General features: G+C 43.4%; 2 protein-coding genes across 6 annotated transcripts in view; both read right to left on the bottom strand.

Annotated features, from left to right (window-relative positions):
• The window catches only part of ZNF346 (zinc finger protein 346), a 54,596-nt gene that overhangs the window by 8,128 nt on the left and 23,854 nt on the right, over positions 1-22,614 (bottom strand). For 2 of the 5 annotated variants that reach the window (XM_066272309.1, XM_066272311.1), the window contains exons 2-5: positions 13,134-13,237; positions 12,294-12,386; positions 9,834-9,978; positions 5,640-5,873 (exon numbers count right to left, since the gene is read on the bottom strand). The exons of 1 other annotated variant lie outside the window; for it this stretch is intronic. In XM_066272309.1, coding sequence (XP_066128406.1) covers positions 5,640-5,873; positions 9,834-9,978; positions 12,294-12,386; positions 13,134-13,237 — 576 coding nt within the window. The remainder of the gene's footprint in view (positions 1-5,639; positions 5,874-9,833; positions 9,979-12,293; positions 12,387-13,133; positions 13,238-22,614) is intronic. 2 more of the 5 variants (XM_066272310.1, XM_066272312.1) reach the window with 2 other exon arrangements.
• On the bottom strand, positions 17,544-18,768 carry LOC136333324 (prothymosin alpha-like). The gene has a single exon (XM_066272319.1). It carries the CDS (start codon positions 18,570-18,572, stop codon positions 18,246-18,248), a length of 327 nt encoding a protein of 108 aa, XP_066128416.1. The 5' UTR covers positions 18,573-18,768; the 3' UTR covers positions 17,544-18,245.

The following is a 22,614-nucleotide window of genomic DNA, read 5'->3' as shown; positions in this document are numbered from 1 at the left end:
ATTGCTTGTCTTATGTGCCTTGACCAACTGGCGAACTCAGCCTTCCATGTCAACTTTTTATCCACTGTGCCACCACAGGTCAGGCTAATTATTAAATTAAATTAACTATTTTAAGTGAGAGGAGGGGAGATAGTGAGACAGACTCCTGCATGTGCTCCGACAGGGATCCACCTGGCAACCCTTATCTGAGGCCTACACTCAGACCAACTGAGTATCCTCAGCACTGAGGGCTAATGCTCAAACCAATCAAGCCACTGGCTGCAGGAGGGGAGGAGGGAGAAAAAAGGGAAAAGGAGGGGAAGAGAAGCACATAGTTGCTTCTCTTGTGTGCCCTGACTGGGGATTGAACCCAGGACGTCCATACACTGGGCTAACTTCTATCCACTAAGCCAAGCAGCCAGGGATATTTTATTTTTAACTGTGGTAAAATACAAGAGGAAATTTACCATTCGAACCATTTTAAGTGTTCAGTACAGTAGTGTCAAAAGATAGGTCTGGTTAGAGAAATCTGTGTTTTCATCATCTTTAAGTATACTCACACTGCCATGCAACTAATCTCCAGAACTTTTTCATTTTGCAAAACTGAAAAGTTCCACCTATTAAACACCCTAACCCCTGAATCACCATCATTCTACTTTTTGTTTTGGTGAGCTGATTATCCTAGATACCTCACATAGGTGAAACCATACAAGATTTGTTGTTTATGCTCATTTCACTTAACATAATGTCCTTAAAGCTCATCCATGCTGTAGCACATGACAATACCCAGAAGGCTCAATCTCAGACCCTTAGCTCTTCTCTCATTAAACTCTTTAAGTCATTCCCCTGACTTCAATTACCACCTATTAGGTTAAAACATATGGAACTCCCAACATTTAAGTTTATTACCTATCAAATGGCAACATCTCTAACTCACACCTCTCATCTGAGGTCTTGACCTACATACCCAACTGCCTCTTCAGCACCTCTGCCTGGGTACTGCACGAGCATCTGACACTTAGGCTGGCAGAACCCGGCTATCTGCCTATTTGCTTGAGACTGAATCTGGGAGCCGTCCTTGACTGTTCCCTTTCCTACATCTCTCACATCTGAGGGCCGAGCCCTGACAATTCTACTTCCGACATACATCTCTAACCCATCTATTCTCATCTCCTCCACTGCTGCCTTTGTCCAAGCTCCTGTCTTCTTCAGTATGTTCTTTCCCACTTCCTTTCCTCCCTATTCCAAACCATTCTTCATTTTGTAACCAGAATGAACAAATAATGCTTAAATGGTCAATGGCTTCTCAGTGCTTTTAGGATGAAGGCCCAAATCCTCAATACGACCTGCAATGCCATGAGTGGACACTTACTTGTCTCCCCAGCATCATTTTGCTCCACATCATCCCCCTGACCCTTTGGAAACCTTCCGTGACCCCTGCTCCCCCACAGTAGGCTATCTCTATAGTTTCCCACCTACTTCCTGCTCTAAAGCTTGTTGCACTTGTTAATTGCTCAATGCCTATCTTCTTTGTAGAATCTAAGTTCCATGAGAACTGGGACAATCTCTCGTTTACTACATGTACAATGTCTGGCATATATTAGGAAAGAGAACAACAAATATTTCTTGACTATATATAAATTTTGTAAGAACTAAAATCTTGTCCTGTGTAAGGTGTTGAAGAAACTGAGGGATCAGCATAGGCAGAGAAAGCAGACCTGTCCTGTGGAGGAGGCAAGGCCAGAAGTGGGTAAAGGAAGTGATGGGTGAAGCCGAGCTGCAGTAACACAGAGGGGATGCTGAGTGCTCTGGAGGCTGGAGGATCTGGTGCCTGGATGATATGCAGGTTTGAGTTTTATTCTTGGGTCCATGAGAGAATGTGAGCCTGGAGTATAAACTCCTGATCTTGTTGGATCTGCTGGTAGGTGCTGCATCTTTCCCTGATGGGAGAGCTCTAGATGCTCTGGGTCATCTCACATTTTTTTTTAAATTTTTTAAAATTTTTATTCTTCTTTCTTTTTGAAGCTGGAAATGGGGAGAGACAGTCAGACAGACTCCCGCATGCGCCCGACCAGGATCCACCCAGCACACCCACCAGGGGTGATGCTCTGCCCACCAGGGGGCGATGCTCTGCCCCTCCGGGGCGTTGCTCTGCCGCGACCAGAGCCACTCCAGCGCCTGGGGCAGAGGCCAAGGAGCCATCCCCAGCGCCCGGGCCATCTTTGCTCCAATGGAGCCTTGGCTGCGGGAGGGGAAGAGAGAGACAGAGAGGAAGAAGGGGGGTAGAGAAGCAAATGGGTTCTTCTCCTATGTGCCCTGGCCGGGAATCGAACCTGGGTCCCCTGCACGCCAGGCCGACACTCTACCGCTGAGCCAACCAGCCAGGGCCGGGTCATCTCACATTTGACCCAAATTGTCTTGATACACTTGCCAGGAGTCCCATGAAAACTATTCTCTGGACTCAACACAGAGCTTGACCTATTTCAGTGCTGGCTCCACTGCTGCCTAGTGTGGGACCCAGGACAAATCGCCTCATCCTTCTGACCCTAATGTCCTTATCTGTAAAATGGGGAGAATAAAACTTGTACAACAGAATTATTGTGAGAATTAAATCAGGCAGTTACATATGGGAGCATCTAGCCTAAGGCCCAGAATTGTAACAGCCATCTGTAAATGCAGGAAGACTGGTAGAATAAATGAGGGAATGAAGGAAGAAACTTCGGCTGAACTGAAGCCAGCCAGGAAAAGTCAAGCCACTAACAAATCTAAATCCTTTGCTAGGGCAGAACCTGTCAGTTGAAGTCACTGCCTGCATACTTTAGGTCAACAGCCTACTTCTGTGAGAAAGGGGTCAGCGTTGGCCCAGTGTCTCTGCTGATGTCCTGTGACTGAAAAGCCTTCTGCTAAGTACACTCAGAGCTGGAGGAAGAAGGAAGGAGCTTTGGAGCCAGACAGAGCTAGAGACCCCTGCTGAGGTTGTCACCAATCAACAACAGGTCACAACATGTGGATATCCTTCACCACGTCACTCTAAGTCTCATCTTTCTTATTTGTGAAGTAGGAAAACCATGCCTATTTATAGGAATGCTGTGGAGATTATATTATAATGTATATGTAAATATAAAGGGGCATGTAATGCCCCTACTCCTCTGCCTATGGCTTTTTGTGTGTAGTCCATTTTGATTTATTGATTATAAAAGTTATACAATTTGACTTCCTCTGCCTAGAAAGATTTTGACTGACCTTTAAAGCAGATGCCTTAAGCAAGCAAAAAAAAAGATCAAGGCTACAGTACTAGTATTACTTATGTAATTCAGACAAACGGAGGAGGGTGGATAGAGAAAGGAGGCTTTGGCTTGAGATAAAAGAACAGGATGGATAAGCAGCCCAAAGACTGTAGTACCTGAGTCCTTCCCAGAGACAAGAGATAATGAGGAATGACCAGGGCAGGGCCGAATCAAGGAGCAGGAGCTAGGGCAAAGAAGGGTCAGCTGCGAGAGACCCCGGGGGCATGACAGCTGAGTGTTATGCTGGTATCAGTCACAAGCCAGAATAGGAGGATGTTGTGAAGTGGGATTCTAAGAAACTTGGTACTGAGGTTTCCAGACTCCTCAGCCCATGAGACTGTCCATCCTGTTAAAGGGGAAGGCAGTGCTTGTATGTGGGAATGGTAAGTAAGTATCAGTTACCTCTTTCCAGTTCTGAAGGTGTGTAAAGCGGGGCCCTTCAATCCTTGGTGCCCTGCTTAAGAGCCCCCCACCTTGTTTAGAGCCACTGCTTTGCACCCTCCTCATCTGTCAGTCTTGCCCAAGGACGGCCTGTGTTGTATGGTTTCTTTGGGGTTTGAAGGGTTGTTAGCCATGATCCCTCTCCATGCTCTTATGTGGTCTGGAACATCTAAGACATCTGTATGTTCACCTCTCCAGTACTGTGGGAACAGCACAGAACACTCTGGGAAGCACCTTCCCTGAGGCCAAGTTATTGGTACCCGGATGCCATGGGGGCCTCAAGTGCTGGATCTCCGTGGCCTGGGGAGGAAGCCCTGAGGACCAACACCAATGCTCACATGGGCTCCATGAGACAGGAACTGTCAGTCTTGGTCACTACTGTACCTCAATGAGGAAACACAGTAGGTGCTCAATAAATATTCACTGCCTGAATGAAAAAATAATCTTCCTCTCTTCCCCTCCCTTCCTGTAGGCAGTGAGTAGTTACCGTGATGGGAAGGGTCCTACCTTTTTTTTTTTTTTTAAAGATTTTTTAATTTATTCATTATAGAGAGGAGAGAGAGAGAGAGAGAGAGAGAGAGAGAGAGAGAGAAGGGGGAGGAGCAGGAAGCATCAACTCCCATATGTGCCTTGACCAGGCAAGCCCAGGGTTTTGAACCGGCAACCTCAGCGTTTCCAGGTTGACTCTTTATCCACTGCGCCACCACAGGTCAGGCCGGGGTCCTAACTTTTTATGGACGCTCACTCTGGTGATGCTCACGAGCAAGCATCTTGAGGTCGTGGGTATAGCTAATATTCTGAGTCAGAATGGACTTCTTAACATTATCCGAGGAATATAGGCTGGCCTCAGCTGCTGGAAAAGGAGGGGCCCTGAGGACACTAAAATTTGGCAGAAGCTGTTGAGCCCTTCACACAAGGAATGGGGATGACAGGAAGTTTTAAATTAGGTTACAAACTGGTGGTTTGACCCAAATCTCACAGGGTTTGACATTTAAAAAATGTTTACAAAAAAATGTTTCCATTTACTTAAGTGGGGGGTGGGCAAGGGAGAGAAAAAGAGAAGCATCAACTTCTTGTTCCACTTAGTTGTTCCATTTAGTTGTGTACTCATTGCTTCTTTTTTTATTTTTTATTTATTCATTTTAGAGAGGAGAGAGAGAGGGGGAGAGAGAGAGAGAGAGAGAGAAGAGAGAGACAGGGGGGAAGAGCTGGAATCATCAACTCCCATGTGCCTTGACCAGGCAAGCCCAGGGTTTCGAACCTGCGACCTCAGCATTTCCAGGTTGACACTTTATCCACTGTGCCACTACAGGTCAGGCCTCATTGCTTCTTGAGCATGGCCTGACTGGAGTTTGAACCCACAACCCGGGATGCTTTATCCACTGAGCTACCCAGCCAGGACCTAACTACTTTTTACTCATTGATTTTTAGAGAAACACCAATTTGTTGTTTCACTTATTTATGTACTCATAGGTTGATTCTTGTATGTGCCCTGACTGGGGATACAACCTGCAACCTTGGCATATCAGGACGATGCTCTAAGCAACTGAGAGTTCCCTGGCTAGGGCTGGGGTTTAATATTTTAAAACTTAGTTGCACATTTACACTGATAAGAACAGATACTTGATATTAGCCAGAAGGCCGAGAAGCAATGTTGCACATTTAAAAAAGAGGAGAATTCTTATTCAAATCTGGCTTCTAGATTCTCTTTAAAGACATGGTAATAATTGGCTAGGGCTGGCAGGCCTGCACTCTTCAGCTGACCATATCCAGTCCAGGCTCTCTCTCTTATGTAAGTTTCCTATCTGGTTTCTGCAGGCATTTGAGTTTGGCACTCCTGCCTTAGGAGACCTAAGGAGGAAAAGCATAGCCGTGGTGGTCCAGCTGTGATCCAGTTGTGGGTTTGGGCTGGGGCCCCTCAGGCCACCTTACCTGATGAGTCAGTGACAGCAGGGTCTGCCAGCCGTCCATAGTGTGCCATGAGTTTGAGCTTGGTCTCCTGTTTCCTGTGTTTCTTGCCCACATAATGTTGTTGAGCCATGACAGGGTCGTTGAAAGTCGCATGGCAGAGGCTGCAGAACTTGTCTGGGTCTATCATCTCTCTATTCTGGTATAAGGCTAAGGTGGAGGCCACAAGGAAAGGGTTTGTAAGGCGTTTCGACAGAGCTGCGGTGAGAGATTCAAACAGAAACAATGAAAAGACCTAGAAGGTGCCAGGCTTTCGAGTATGCTGAATGCAAATGAAGGCTGGTCACTAATCATACTTGCACATGTAGTCCTGTGGTGTGAATCACACAGTGAAAGCTTTCTTTAAGAAAACAGCGAAGACTTGGGGGTGCTACCCTGTCCCACAGCTTTAACTGTCAGGCACGTGAGTCCTGATGTCACACTGCATTTTTGCTCTCAGGCTGCCAAGTGACACCAGACTGGAGAGGCACATGGTTACGTCTTTTTATCCTTCAGAATTCCCCAGAGCTTCACAGAGGGGAGGATAAGAAGTTCGGGTATTTTATCCCATCCTCACAGTATCCCGGTCACAGAGCCAGGAGCTGATGTGCAGATAGAGAAACTGAAGGTCTAAGGCCCTGCAGGGTCATTTAGAAAGGGCAACTATCCCGGAGACCTTCCAGGCTGTGGTGGGGAGAGAAGAGGGTTTATATTGCCATTTAGTTATGTGTCTCACACATATACTGCTCACAAAAATTAGGGGATATTTCAAAATGAATATGAAACAATAGAAAAAAAAGTATTTGATTTTTTTTTTATTAAACAAGAACATCAGAAAAGCAAATGACAAGTCAAAGAAAGTTGTTTGATTATGCAAATGAGATATAAAACCAACTTTTATTTCACTGGTGAAAATGCACTATACAAAAGGCATGTTCTCTGATCCCCTAATTTTTGTGAGCAGTGTATACTTTCTTCTTTGGTCCTCAGAGCAGCTCCTTGGGTTAGGTATCACTTTGCTCTACCATAAAGAAAAACCAAGGCTCAGGTGAAACGACTTATCCAGAACCACCCAGCTACTGCGTGGAACCCAGGTCTGTGTGATCCTTACGATAATGCCCTCTTTGCTCAGCCAGGCTGCCAGAGTGTGTCAAGGAGCCCTGAAGGCATGCTTTCACCTTTAGAAAAACCCCTGGCTTTGGTCAATGAGTTGTGTTAATCACAGCCTATAGTGTGTGCATATGTGTAAGCCTCCTATAGATAAAAGATGTCCTAACTCTGACCACAAGTCACGCTGCTGTCGTACAGAGTGGATGCCGTTACTCACTAATCAGGCCACATGGCCAAGATGGTGTGGATCTAGTAACCACTGCTTTAAAAATGTGGCCTAGAGTCCCCAGCATGGGTGGAGGAGGGCGGAGCTCAGCAGTACGCACAGGTGGCTTAGGTGCTCGTGCATCTTGGTACCACTTTAGTGGGGAAGTCTTGAGGACTTTTAGCAAGCCAGAGAAACTTGCTGACTTTTCCCACAGTGATTTTCCAGTACAGGGAATCTTAATTTCTCTGGCTGTTGATTTTCCTTGGCCCTTGTTTCAGCAAGTCACTTGAAAAGTAATGTACATGCTACAGAATACATATTTAATACTATGAGAAATATTCAGCCGGGTACTGAGTGAAAAAGAAAAGGTTATACAGAAATCTCTTTGTCCTCTGTAAAACAACAACAACAAAAAACCTACTGATGATGTATGGAAGAAAGACCAAAAGTATAGGTAGAGTAGAAGGGTGTTTTTTGGTATTTTTCAACTTTTCTACAATGAATGTAGATTTTTGAATCAGAAAAGAGATAATGGTTGACATAAGTGTCATTCTTTAAAAGACACTGAAGAGAAGCATCACAGTTGACTGGTTAAGTAAAGTTAGAGGAACCACTTAACGGACATCCAATAAAAATGAGAGCTATGGAAGTTTTCTCTCAGGAAACAGCTTGAAATATGGAGAGTATTCTATATGGATGCTTGCCGTAGAATTATTTATAAATACCAAAAAGGGGAGGGAGGAAAACACTAGAAGTATGGTTAAATGTGGTATGATGAAATATTTTAGTCATTTAAAATGTTTACAAAAATGTTTTTAATAACATGAGGAAATACAGATGTTATATTAAAATGAAAAGAGTATAAAAAATTACACATATATCATTATGAAAAGACAGATACATAGTTTATAGGTGTGTACTGGTATTTTGAAATGTCAGCAACATGTTTACAATGTTTTTCTCTTGCTGGTAGAATTTGGGTGAACTTTTACTGTCCTCTTTGTACTTTTTGAATTGTTTGAACTAGAACTATTTATAATGAGTATGCATCGTTTTCATAAAAACAATCTTTAAAGTATTCTATGTTTATATGGACATATACATGAATTTAATCTAGATATACATAAAACAGATATACACACATACACATAACAAAAGATTATAGGAGAAAGAGTACTATAAAATATTAATAGTGGTTTATCTCTAAATGGTAAAATGATGGGTACTTTTCCTTTCCATTTATCTATATTTTCCATATTTTCTACAACATGCTTGTATTACTTTTACACTAAAAATGTTTAATTTCAGAAATATAGTTATAAACTCATGTAATAACAAGAAAATGTACTTAAACTACAAAATTCAAGTAAAAGCAGGATACATGTATGATGATTACAACTACATAAAAATGTATTCTGGCATGTGACAAAGGCCAAAAGTGCATATGGAAAATAATTTTTTGAATATGGAATCTTTGGGATCAGGCTATTCCAGGGAATTTCCCCACTTATGGGAAAATAAGTCCGTGTAAAGATAGTGAGTGACTTTATCAAGTTCTGTTCTTAATCTGATTTCTCTTGGCCTAATGTTTAATCTTTTTTGGTACTATGAACAGTGAATTTAAACTAAAGCAATTAGTAGCAGTATAACTTAATAATGAACAAACCAGAAGCAAGGCCAGTGATATGCTCTGTCTGACCAACTACTGCATTTGGTGGGGGGGAATTCCACTCAATGGCTACCTTACTGATGGTGATGATACTAACATAGCAGCTGTCATTTACTGGGCATCTGTTATGTCCCAGATTCCATACATACTATTTCATCCTCACAATCTATGAATTAGAAAGCATTATCAACATTATAGGTGAGGAAACTCAGGCATGAAGAAGTCATATAAAGGGTAAATAGCAACCCTGGATCTTAAACCTGAGTGTCTCCAAGTTCAGAGTCCACATTCTGTTGTTTCACAGCATGAATAACTAGCTCTGGGTGTGATAAGAGTTATAAAATTGTAAGTGATGTTTTTACTGTATCTTCAAAGCCCTCTAAACGCTATTGTTTTGCTTTCATAATACAGTAATATAAAAAAAAGATAGTAAGTATTTTAGATAGTATAGTCTACTTCTTGGTCCAAAATGAGGAGAGAAGCAAAAATTACCAAGAAAAAATAAAGATCAAAGAACTTCCAACTATTGACTAACTGCAGTTAGCAGAGGTTAAAAAACCCCAGAAAGTCAGGAGCTAGTGAGATGAAAGTGTGGCCCAGTGGTGACAAGGTAAAGAGACCACTTTGGAAGTCACTGTAATGGGAATGAAGTCACAGTAGCTGTGAACACAGCCTGCTGGGCAGTAGCAGCAGCACTGAAGTACTGAGCTTTGAGAGGCAAGTCCCTACCTTAGGAGAAGAGGCAACTTTGAGGATTAAAGTGAGCAGGGCATAAACTGTGCACAAAAAAGACAAGGTTGTGGCTTTCAACCTCAAACATGATGATAAGGGCAGGTGGATGCTGGGAGGGAAAAATCTAAGTGGAAGAGGTAGGAAGTAGAATGCTCTTATGGTGTGCATAGCCTGGAGGACTTCGGCACTCCCGAGTTATAATATTAGTCAGAACAAAAGCTCAGGGCTAAGAATCCTCTACAGAGAAAAACTGATGTAACCAAAGAAAGGGAAGTTAGGTCAGAACAGCCCTGAGGCTGCACTTCAATGAAGCTGGGCCTATTTTAATATTTTTAAGGGCTCTCAAAAGCAATTCAACCTCTCCAAGTCTGTGGCCCCAGTGAGCATTCTGGGGCACCTGGTCTTGGTGCCCTGAGGACGGGAGGGGTCCCGACATAGCACTACTCAGGAAAACCAGTACCTTCCACCTTAGTGGATTGCTGCTTCAGCTTTAAGTTCTTTGCGTGGGTCTTCCCCAGGTAGTGCGACTGGGCCACGACAGGGGAGGAAAAGGTCATGTTACAGGTGGGGCAGCACTGGTTCTTGTCTTTGCTTCTGCTGCTCTTCTGGTTGGGAGAAAGAACACAGGTCTGATCACGCCACTGCCCGGCCAAAAATCTTCAATGGTTCCCCAATGCCCATAGGAGAATGGGCATCCAAGGCCCCGTGTGCATACTACCCCAACCTACCTTTCTGGATTCTTCTCCAGCTAACTCATACCATTCGTCATTTTTGCTCTGTGCTTTCTTGCTTTTCTTGGGCCATTCCTGCTGCCCAGAATAATCTTCCCTTTTTTCCTGCCTGGCATATTATCTGCTTAGCCTTCAAGGCCCAGGTGAACTATTACCACTTCTAGGAGACTGACTCAGAAAATCATTCAATAAACAATTATCAAGCCACTTTGTATGAATATGCCAATAATAATTAATTTTGTTCCTCCTCTGTACTCCCAGCGTACATGAAATAGAACTCTCTGGCATACCATTGTCACCCTAAATTGACAGCGTCATCGCTTGAGAGACTTCTGTGAACTAAAGTTTAACGTTTGGGCTTGGGCTGCTTGACTTGTCTGTTTCCCATCCTTAACACCTGCTGGAGTCTGGCACATGGCAGATGCTCAGGGTTTGTTGAACAAGCAGATCATTGGGTTTTATTGGTTGATCATGATTACGAGAAAACAAGACAGCATTTTAAACCTTGGCACTATTGACATTTTGGACTGGATAGGTTTTTTTTTTCTTTAAGTAGGGGGAGAACCAGGGGAAGAGAAAGGCAAGGACATGCTCCTGGGAGGGAGAGTGCACTGGATAGTTCTTTACTGGGGCATGGGGAGGAGTTTATGATCTTATTTAACTGCCAACCTACCCTGATTTGAAGGAACTGAAATACAAAGAGGTAAAGTGACTTGCCCAGCCAGGGCCATGGGAGTTGATCCTGACTTTCTGATTTTTCTTTCTTTCTTTTTTTTATTTTAGCTGAGGAGGGGAGACAGTGAGGCAGACTCCAACATGCACCCCAATAGGGGTAACCCCATCTGGGGCCGATGCTCAAGTACTGAGCTATTTTTTAGCGCCTGAAGCTGATGCACTCATGCTCAGATCAACTGAAGTGATCCTCAGTGGCCTGGGGCCATGGTTGAACCATTAGAGCCACTGGCTGTGAGAGGGGAAGAGAGAGAAGGGGGAGGGGGAGAAGTAGATGGTAGTTTCTCTTGTGTGCCCTGGCCAGGAATCGAACCTGGAATGTCCATACACCAGGCCGACACTCTACCCACTGAGCAACCAGCCAGGGCTGACTTTCTGAATTCTGAATCACAAGGTGAAAGGCAACTAGAGGGTCAGTCTAGCGAAGTGAAGAAGGGATGAGCATGGCCCTTTCAAACCTGTGGTCACTGTAACAGAAAGCACAGTTTACAAACTCACTGAGTGTCCACTAGGAATTGAAATTCTACCTCACAATACCCTTAGGAGGTAGGCAATACTATTTTCATTTTATGAGTGAAGTACACACCGGTTAAGTGATTTATCCAAAGTCATCCAACCAGTAAGTTGCAGAGCTAGTACTGAGGCCTAGTTGGTTGACTTCTTATCCAGCGGTTGGCAAATTCATTAGTCAACAGAGCCAAATATCAACAGCACAACGATTGGAATTTCTTTTGAGAGCCAAATCTTTTAAACTTAAACTATATAGGTAGGCACATTGTTATTTACTTAATTAGGGTTATTTACTAAGCTGGCCTTTGCTGAAAATGTCATCAATCTGATTGAGCCGCATGCGGCTCATGAGCCGTGGTTTGCTGACCGTTGTAGACTTATCCCATATTTACACATCCTCCAATGGAACAAAAATTATAGTACCCTTCAGAGACTGGGATTATTTCAGCATAATTCCCACAGTATTTCTAAACCAAAAAGCAAATATGTTAATATCTCTATCAGAACAGGTATCTGGAAAGGTGTTCCTTCTATTTGTTTATTCAAAACATTTAAATGTTCAACTCAGCTCCTTCTCCTGACCTTGAGAAAGCAGGTAGCCTGGGCCTCCTTCCATTTTGTTTCCTTGAGTAGTGAACGGGCAGTTTCTAGTCCTACTCCAACAAACTATTGGGTGGTAATGTATTGCAATGGCTCCATTTACTGAGCTCCTACTATGTGCCAGGCTCTCTGTTGGGTGCTTTATTCTTCCCTCATTTTAGTTAGGAAAATCCTAAAACATAGTTGACATTAGCATCCTCATTTTTATAGAGGAAGAAATCAAGGCTCAGAGAAGTAATAAGACTTGGCCAAGTCAGTCTGACTCAAAACCCATGCTCTTTTACCACACCAACCTGCCTGCTGGCTTCACCAGAAAGCGAGCAGTCTCAACATGGCAGCTGAATTACCTGATCTGAGTCTAGCTTCTTCGTTTCCCCCTTTAATGTCTCCATTCCATGGATTGCTAGGTATCTCTTCACTTTGTTGGCATGTTTTTTGCTCTGTAAGAACCCAGGAAAAAGATCAAAGATAGCCAAATGCCATTTCATATCTAGGCACTCTAAAACACTTACTAGATTTTACCTGATTCATCCTCACAAAACTTTTGAGCAGGAGAGGGTATGGGAGTTTACCGAGTTCCTACTCTGTTCAAGGCACCTTACATGCTGTCAAATCTAATCTTCACAACAATCTATGAGAAAATGATTACCATCACTATTTTTTATTTATTCATTTTAGAGAGAGAGAGAGAGAGAGAGAGAAAGAGTGAGAGAGAGAGAAGGGAGAGGAGCAGGAAGTATCAACTCCCGTATGTGCCTTGACCAGACAAGTGCAGGGTTTTGAACTGGCGACCTCAGCGTTCCAGGTCGACGCTTTATCCACTGTGCCACCACAGGTCAGGCATCATCTCTATCTTATAGATGAAGAAATAAAGGCTGAAGATGATGAGGATTCTTGCCCAAGATGAGTAGCAGAGTTGTGATTTAAACTCTGGTCTATTTAAAGCCGAAGTGCTTACTTTCTACTAAACAGGCTACAAGGAAACATATTAAGTATAATAGCCTGATTTGGATGGGAGAAATGAGAACTGGAAAAATTACATCAGTCTTTAAGTTACAGTTAACACGCATGGAGGCAATGTCTGGGTGGCTAAAAAGGATTTCCCCTTCACTATGCAATCCAGGGAGAAGTGGGGGCTTGGAACTGGGTCTGGAAAGTAAGCCAGTTCTAAAGGTACTATGGCATACCTGGTAGTGTGCCAGCTTCTGGGACTCCGAAATGAGCAAGGCGCAGCAAACCTTACACTGGGTGTTGGTGAAAAGACACTGGTTCTTCTGGATCATGTGTTCCACTACAGAGAGGAAAATAAAAAATCTGAGTTAAAAACCTGCTTTGCCTGACCAGGTGGTGGCACAGTGGATAGAGAGTCGGACTGGGACATGGAGGACCCAGGTTCGAGACCCCAAGGTCGCCAGCTTGAGCCCAAGGTCATTGGCTTGAGCAAGGGGTCACTTGGTCTGCTGTAGCCCCCTGCTCAAGGCACATATGAGAAAGCAATCAATGAACTAAGGTGCCGCAATAAAGAATTGATGCTTCTCATCTCTCTCCCTTTCGGTCTGTCTGTCCCTATCTGTCCTTATTCTGTCACTGTCACCAAAAAAAAAAAAAAAAATCTGCTTCAATAACACTGTCTTTGAACCCTGCTGGCACTGAGTAATAGAATGCCATACTATTTTTTTTTAATTTAATGATTTGAGAAAAAGAGAAAAAGATTTTTGAGAGAGAGAAAGGAAGAGAGAGTGAGAAGTACCAACTCGTAGTTGTTTCACTTCAGTTATGCATTGATTGCTTCCTGTGTGTACCTTGACTGGGGATCAGACCTCAGGCTCAAGCCAGAGACTTGGGATCATGTGGATGATCCCGTGCTCAAGCCAGTAACCTTGGAGTTTTGAATTAAAGACTTCAGTGTTTGGGGTCAATGCTCTATATCCACTGTGCCACCATCAGTTAGGGTGGAATGCCATACTGTTACATCCTGGCAACCTCAGTCACTCTTCCTCTACTGCTTTCGTAACTCATGCTATGCTATGTTTTTACACAATCTATATCAGTGTTTTTTGACCACTGGTCCATGGACTGGTGCCAGTACAGCAGAAATTCTGTTCCAGTCTGCAAAAGAGTTAACCACTCTGATGTTGTATGAAGACCCTATGATTATATGAAGATTAGAAACCCAATGATTACAGACTCTATAATCTTCATACAACATCAGGGTGGTTAAATCTTTCGTGGATTGGCACGGAATTTCTGGCGGACAAGCACCAGTCTGTGGACTGGGGGTTGAAAAAAATCTATATTATTACTCACTTTATAATCTTATGTAAGCCAAATTTATTTACTATATAAATTGTTAAAAAAAATTTAAGCTGAGCTATAACTGACATGTAACATTATATTAATTTCAGGTATACAATATGACTCAATATTTATTGAGTTATTTATATATATATTGTGAAATGATCACTGCAATAAGTCTAGTTAAATAGTTAACATCCATCATCAGTTATTTTTTTAGTTAAGAAATTAAATTTAATATGGTACAATGTTTTTCTTATGAGAAATTTTCAGATCTACTCTTAGAAACTTTCAAATATACAATACAGAGTTATTAACCTAGTCACAATGTTGTACACATAAATTCTTATATTTATTTATTTATATTTAAGTGAGAGGAGGGGAGATAGAGAGACAATACTCTCACACGCGCCCCGACCAGGATCCAGCTGGTGACCCGTCTGAGGCCAATGCTCGAGTCAACTGAGCTATTTTTAGCACTTGAGGCTGATGTTGGGAACAATCCAGCCATTGGATGAGAGAGGGGAAGAGGGAGGGAGAGAGAAGCAGATGGTCGTTTCTCCGGTGTGCCCTAACTGGAAATCAAACCTGGGACATCCATATGCTAGGACAATGCTCTATCCACTGAGCCAGCCGGCCAAAGCCAAAAAGGAATCTTTAGATTACAAACTTAAATAGACACCAATAATAATGAAACACAATTCTAGCCACATACTTGTGTCAGTGACTTGGAGCTCTCCTTAAAATGAACAATAAGAGGCCCTGGCTGGTTGCCTCAGTAGATAGAGCACCCAACTGAGTCTTCTTCCCTAATAGAACTGGAAGGACTGAAAGAGGAAAAGGGAATCATTTTGCCTGACCAGGCGGTGGCACAGTGGATAGAGCGTCGGACTGGGATGCGGAGGACCCAGGTTCAAGACCCCAAGGTTGCCAGCTTGAGCGCGGGCTCATCCGGGTTGAGCAAAGCTCACCAGCTTAGACCCAAGGTTGCTGGCTTAAGTAAGGGGTTACTTGGTCTGCTGAAGGCCCACGGTCAAGGCACATATGAGAAAGCAATCAATGAACAACTAAGGTGTTGCAACAAAAAACTGATGATTGATGCTTCTCATCTCTCTCCGTTCCTGTCTCTGTCCCTATCTATCCCTCTCTCTGACTCTCTGTAAAAAAAAAAAAAAAAAGGAATCATTTTCTCACTGTTTTTTAAGGAAATTTATTATAATAATACATTCTGTATCTTTTTATTACTTGTGGAACATTTTCTATGGAATTAAAAATAAACCTTCAAATTTGCTCCACTAAAAGATCAATAGCATTTTCTGATTATTTAAATTTACACTGGTATACACAGAATTGGTAGAAAATTGTATTGGGGTTTAATTATTAACAGACTAGAACATTCTTTTTGTATAGTAAGAATGTGAGTTTCTGTTTATTAAGGAAACATTAAAATTAGAAATTGGTTTTCTTTTGAACAAATCAGAAGATATGAAAAGAAGTTTCAGAGGAAAAGTATCAGAAGATGGTGCTGATGAGGAAAGGTAAATTAGTCCTATTCTTACAATAAACACAACTATTATCTAATACCAGCTAAATGTTTACTGTACAAATCATGACTAGGAACTTGGGAGTGCCTGGGCATGATCACTTTGGTTCAAATCCTGCTGTTACTTACAAGCTCTGTGATTTTGCAGAAACTACTTAACCTCCATCCCACAGTTTTCCTTTTATATGTAAAATGGGGGTACTGGTAACATGTATCTGATAGAATGGTTTCTCTTGTGGTTTTCCATAATAATGCAGTTAGTACAGTACCTGGCCTAGTATATATTCAATTTCAAGGTTACTGTCAAATTATTTTCTGGGCCCTGTGTTTATAAGCAAATTAATTATTTTCTATATTGTACCCATGTTCATATTTCTTAATTGGATAACTTAAAAAATTTTTCTTGCCTGCCTGACCAGGCAGTGGGGCAGTGGATAGAGCGTCGGACTGGGATGCAGAAGACACAGGTTCGAGACCTCGAGGTCACCAGCTCGAGCACGAGCTCATCTGGGTTGAGCAAAAAAAGCTCACCAGCTCGGACCTAAGGTCGCTGAGCAAGGGGTCACTCGGTCTGCTGAAGGCCCACAGTCAAGGCACTTATAAGAAAGCAATCAATGAACAACTAAGGTGTTACAACGAGAAACTGATGATTGATGCTTCTCATCTCTCTCCGTTCCTGTCTGTCTGTCCCTATCTATCCCTCTCTCTGACTCTCTCTGTCCCTGTAAAAAAATAAATAAATAAATAAAAAAAAATTTTTTCTTGCCTGACCAGGCGGTGGCGCAGTGGATAGAGCATCGGACCGGGATGCAGAGGACGCAGGTTCGAGACCCCGAGGTTGCCAGCTTGAGCGCGGGCTCATCTGATTTGAGCAAAAGCTCACCAGCTTGGACTCAAGGTCACTGGCTCAAGCAAGGGGTTACTCGGTCTGCTGGAGGCCTGTGGTCAGGGCACATATGAGAAAGCAATCAATGAACAACTAAGGTGTCGCAATGCGCAACGAAAAACTAATGATTGATGCTTCTCATCTCTCCGGCCCTGTCTGTCCCTCTCTCTGACTCTCTGTCTCTGAAAAAAAAAAAATTTTTTTTTTCTTGGCTTGTTGGCTCAGTGGTAGAGCGTAGGCCGGGCATGTGTAAGTTCTGGGTTCGATTCCCGGTCAGGGCACAGAGGAGAAGAATTCATCTGCTTCTCTCACCCTCTTCCCCTCCTGCAGCTATGACTCAACTGGTTCCAGCAAAGTTGGCCCCAGGAGCTGAGGATGGCTGCAGCGCTTCACCTCAGGTGCTACAATATTGAATAGCTTGGCTTCAAGCACCAGAGCAAGGACCCCAGGCAGGCAGAGCATCACCCCTTAGGGGGCTTGCTGGGTGGATCCTTGTTGGGGCACAAGCAGGAGTCTGTCTTTCTGCCTTCCCGCCTCTCACTTAAAAAAAATTCTCACTGTTCTTACTCTGACTTTGAAACACCTAAAATCACCTAACATATTACACAAGTTCCACTGTAGGAATCCATGGTATTATCTTGTTCGTAATTGTTGGGTCTGGAGAACAAAGCCTTACCTTTTGGAGAGGGAGTAAAATGTTACCCAAGACACAAATTCTATCATGACACTGATAACTTGAGGGAAGGCAGAGTTCAGAAAACTGTGAGGGGACAGCTAGCCATGTTTTTTATCTACTCTGGACCAAAAAGTGGTCAAGATGCCCTGGAGAAAGGTTCTTGGTAGATAACTTTTTTTTGTTGTTGTTAGAACAACTCAGCAAAATAAAATTCCGGTTTATTGTTGGACAACATTGTTTCACACATACATCAAACAGGCCAAAAAAAAATAAACAGCAACTTCATAGACAAAAAAAAAAGAAAAAAAAAGAAACCTTTTATCTTTGGCCTTTTTAACCATCTCATACAAACCAACTACTTATAGTACAGCTAAGTACATACACAAAAAGTTACTGGAATGCTCGGAATAAGATTGTTTTTTTGTTGTTTTCTTGCTTTTTTTACAAGGTTTTTTTTCTCCTTTGAGATTATAATGAACATGGTCACACCACAAGTAAAGTCGGAAGTAGGACAGACAATGCTCCAAAGGCTGGTTTGGTCATCCCGAGATCATTTAAAATGGCTGACCCCTAACAATATGTACAAAAATATAAAATGTAAATAAAAAATACAAACAAATTTTTCCTTTTTAAAGTACTTTTAAGAAAAAAAGCAGGGCCTTGGAAGTTTTGGGTTTTTCCTCCCCTGTTGCAAATTCACGTTGTGGTTTTGGTTGGGTGGTGGCAAGCGCGTGTCATCTGCGGTGGCGCTGCCCAAGTTGGGTGAGCGGTAGGGCGGGACTCTCTACTCGAAGGTGACCACGTTTAGATTCTGAGACGGGAAGTGGAGGGTGAATAGGTCACGGTGGCCTTTTTTTTTTTTTTTTTTTTTTTAAGTTTAACTTTTCCTTTTTTGCTGTCTAGTCATCCTCATCAGTCTTCTGCTTCTTGGTGTCAACATCATCATCCTCATTGTCCTCAGCTGCTCGTTTGCCCGTAGCTGCCTCAGCTTCCTCATCTTCATCACCATCCTTTTCCTCACCATCACCTTCCTGTTCCTCCTCCTCCCCTCCTTCTTCCTCTTCTTCATCTACCTCATTGTCAGCCTCCTGCTCCCCGTTTTCCTCATTAGCATTCCCATTAGCAGGTGCATCTCTTCCATTCTCTGCCTCCTCCACAACTTCCTTCTTCTCTTTCAAGTCCTTGGTGGTGATCTCGGAGCTGGTGTCCACGGCCGCGTCTGACATGGTGGGGCACGCCGGTGATTCGGTGCAGCGGATTTAAAAAACAAACAAACAAAAAAAACAAAAACCAAGAGTTCGAAGACTCTGGCGAAAAAGCTGCCGGAATTTGCGGCAGCGGAGGAGGCGCGCAGCGAAGGTGGCTGCGGCGAGCAGAGAGGCGGACGCAGGAACAATGCAAAGATGGCTTTTCAGAGCAGCCAGTTGGTAGGTAACTTTTAAGGGAACTCTAGTTCACTACATCTAAGGCTTTTGGGTAGAAGGGCAGTTGACTGGCTGTATTCCTGCCTCTTAGGGTCTCCTGTTTACTTCTCCATTTTTGTCTTATACTGCTTGGTAAATTCTTGTGAAAGATTGCCTGCCTCAGCTATGCTCAAGAGAAACCAAGGGAAAAGGGTCTGTGAACACATCTATGCCAAAGCTTTTTAATCTTTTTTTTAAAAAGATTTTATTTATTCACTTTAGAAAGGAGAGAGAAGTAAGAGAGAAGGGGGGAGGAGCAGGGAGCATCAACTCCCATACGTAGGTACCTTGACCAGGAAAGCCCAGGGCTTTGAACTGGCGACCTCAGTGTTCCAGGTTGACTCTTTTTTTTTTTTTTTTTTTTTTTTGTATTTTTCTGAAGCTGGAAACGGGGAGAGACAGTCAGACAGACTCCCGCATGCGCCCGACCGGGATTGACCCGGCACGCCCACCAGGGGCGATGCTCTGCCCACCAAGGGGCGATGCTCTGCCCCTCCGGGGCCTCGCTCTGCCGCAACCAGAGCCACTCTAGCGCCTGGGGCAGAGGCCAAGGAGCCATTCCCAGTGCCCGGGCCATCTTTGCTCCAATGGAGCCTTGGCTGCAGGAGGGGAAGAGAGAGACAGAGAGGAAGGGGGGGGGGTGGAGAAGCAAATGGGCGCTTCTCTTGTGTGCCCTGGCCGGGAATCGAAGCCGGGACTCCTGCACGCCAGGCCGACGCTCTACTGCTGAGCCAACTGGCCAGGGCCAACTTTGTATCCCTAGTACCTAGTATAATACCTGACCTATATTAGGGGGTTGAATATCTGCTGAACGACTGAAATGCACCTTTCTGGCCTCAGAGTACACTCACATACTGCACAAACAAATGCCTTCTGCCTTGCCGGTGGTAGCCCAGTGGATAAAGCAATGACCTGGAATGCTGAGGTTGCCAGTTTAAAAAACCCTGGGCTTGCCAGGTCAAAGCACATACAAGAAGCAACTACTATGAGTTGGTACTTCCTGCTCCTCCCCCCACTCCACCTCTCTTTCTCTTCTCTAAAAATCAATAAATAAAATCTTCAAAAAAAATACCTTCTATGTGCTAGCACTGGGCTTTACATGGGGGCCATATCAACAAATAAGAGAGAGTACAAGATAAATGAAAAAGCAAAATAGTAACAGAAAGTGAGAAATGCTATGTAAAGAAACAATGTAGAAGAGAATGATGGGGGCAGTATGTCAGTGAAGACCATTCTAGAAAGCATCTGCCTCTAGATAAGAAGGTCTGCAGGAAAATGTGCCAGCCTGAGACAGTGCCACGTCTCTGAGGCACGAATAAGTTTAGCATGTTCAAGGAATGACGAGAAGGCCAGTGTGGCTAGAGTATGATGAATGAGAGAAAAGGGGTAGGAAATAAAGCTGGAGAGAAAGCATGAAGACTACCGGATCATGGATAAATATAAGGCCTCATAAGTCATGATATGAATTATGGATTTTATTTTTAGTGCAATGAGAAGCAACAAGATCTGGCTAGTGTTTTGAAGCGATTACTTTGATCACTGTGTCAGTAGACTGTACAGGGAAGAAATGGAAGCATGGAGAACAGGAAGGAGGCTGTTGTAGTCTTTTAGGCCATAGATCAGGGGTAGTCAACCTTTTTATACCTACCACCCACTTTTGTATCTCTGTTAGTATTAAAATTTTCTAACCGCCCACCGGTTCCACAGTAATGGTGATTTATAAAGTAGGGAAGTAACTTTACTTTATAAAATTTATAAAGCAGAGTGACACAAGTTAAAGCATATAATAATAATTACTTACCAAGTACTTTAGGTCAGATTTTTGCTAAGTTTGGCAGAGTAAATCTTTTAAAACAACTTACTATAGTTAAATCTATCTTTTTATTTATACTTTAGTTGCTCCACTACTGCCCACCATGAAAGCTGGAATGCCCACTAGTGGGCGGTAGGGACCAGGTTGACTACCACTGCCATAGATGGTAGAAGTTTGGACTAGGTAGGCTAGCAGTAGAGGCAGAGAAAAGTAGATGGATTCAGAATCACGTTGTAGGCGTAGGTCAGGCATTCAATTTCTTAGGTTGGGTGGGAGGGGCTGAAGAAAAAGAGAGGATTCAAGAATAACTCCTAGGTTTTGAACTTAAGAAACTGAACAGATGAGATCAGAACTGGAGGAAGGCAGCCTTGGAGAAGAAATTAAAGACTTTTTTCCCTGCTATGTTAAATGTGAGTGGTTTATCAGACACATGGAAAAGATGTCAAGTAGTCACTTGGAGATTTAGGTCTAGAGCTCCAGGGAGAGATCAGAGCCGGATATATTAGGAATCATCATTGTATCAATCATATTTAAAGCTGTAGATGGAAGAGAATCCTAGTGTAGATGAAAAAAAAAAAAGAGATTCTGGGACTGAGTCTTGGGAATCTCCATGTCTACATATAAGTCAGGCAATGGAAGTGAGGTTGACTATGAAACAAGTACAGGACAGAAATCCTTTCGCCCCAAAGCAATTATAAAACTAGGCAAAACTGACAAAAACAACCACTTCAGCGCTCAGGATGTTGACCAAAGGCACTTAATCTGTGAAGCACTTATGTTTGTACACCTGCTGAACACTGGGTGAGAACAGCGGGAATCTGAGGCTGCTCCCATTCCCTTGCACTCAGTCAGCATAGACAACCTGCCAACAAGAGGCACGTTGTGAGAACCAAAGCTTCCCAATGGAAGGGGAAAACACTTGATTGGGAGTAGTGGGCAACATGAATACCTAGTGATACTACTGGTGGAAGTGATGCTCTCAGAGGCAGGTGAGCAGGAAGGGCCCAAGGCTCTAGCCTGAGGTTGAGGTCATGGTTGAGGCAAGTGTATACCTGGCTGAGACTGAGTGGCAATGAAGACCTGAGAGGGCCCAAGGTAGTCATATACTTTGGTCTATTCTGAGGCTGTGCATAGAAACAGAAAAGATGCAAAGGGTCAAACACAAAGCCATGGCAGATTTAAAAGGGCCTGAATGCTCTGGTTTCTCTTCAGATCATATAAATCTTTCGCCTTTTAAAAGGGCCTGAAATGTTTTGTTTGTTTGTTTTATTAAGTGAGAGGCTGGGAGGCAGAGACAGACTCCCGCATATGTCCTGACTGGGATCTCCCTGGCAAACCCCTACCAGGCATTACTCTGTTGCTTGCTTGGCAACCAAGCTATTTCAGCATCAGAAGTGCAGCCATGGAGCCATCCTCAGCATCAGGGCCAACTTGCTCGAACCATTTAAGCCATGGCTGCAGAAGGTGAGGAGAGAGGGAGAGAAAGAGAGAGAGAGAAAGGGAAGGGGGAGGAGTGGAGAAGCAGATGGTCGCTTCTCCTGTGTGCCCTAAGAATCGAACTCGGGACTTCCACATGCCAGGCTCACACTCTACAGCTAAGCCAACCAACCAGGGCTTAAAATGGCCTGAACTTTGAATGTGTGAACTACACACAGATCCAACAGCAGAGGACCAAGGCCTTACTGGCTCCTGGTGTCTGCGAAAAAGCTCTGCTGAATCACTGGCTATGGAAATGGAACGACATATTTTAAAAAAAACTAATTGGGAATATTTTCTCTTCAACTTTCTAGTCATTGTGTAAGCAGTTTTCTTCCAAAGTGTGTACAAACTATTCCATACATGAAACCATGTGGAGGCTCTGAGACTACCTGAAAAGTCAAAGATGCTTTCTGGCCAGCCTCTGGAAGCACCATCCCACAGCTGTTTCTGTTCTAGTCACCACCTGACCGCAACGGTCTAAGAAATCCTGTGTTAGACCTGTCCAGCCAGGTC

Source organism: Saccopteryx bilineata, chromosome 4 (genome assembly GCF_036850765.1).
Source record: "Saccopteryx bilineata isolate mSacBil1 chromosome 4, mSacBil1_pri_phased_curated, whole genome shotgun sequence".
NCBI classification, from domain to species: Eukaryota; Metazoa; Chordata; class Mammalia; order Chiroptera; family Emballonuridae; genus Saccopteryx; species Saccopteryx bilineata.
The sequence above is the reverse complement of the archived record's forward strand: the minus strand, read 5'-3'. Positions and strand labels throughout refer to the sequence as shown.

Bases quoted from the DNA above. Each gene is read 5' to 3' on its own strand.
- LOC136333324 (XM_066272319.1), bottom strand. From the start codon at position 18,572: ATGTCAGACGCGGCCGTGGACACCAGCTCCGAGATCACCACCAAGGAC.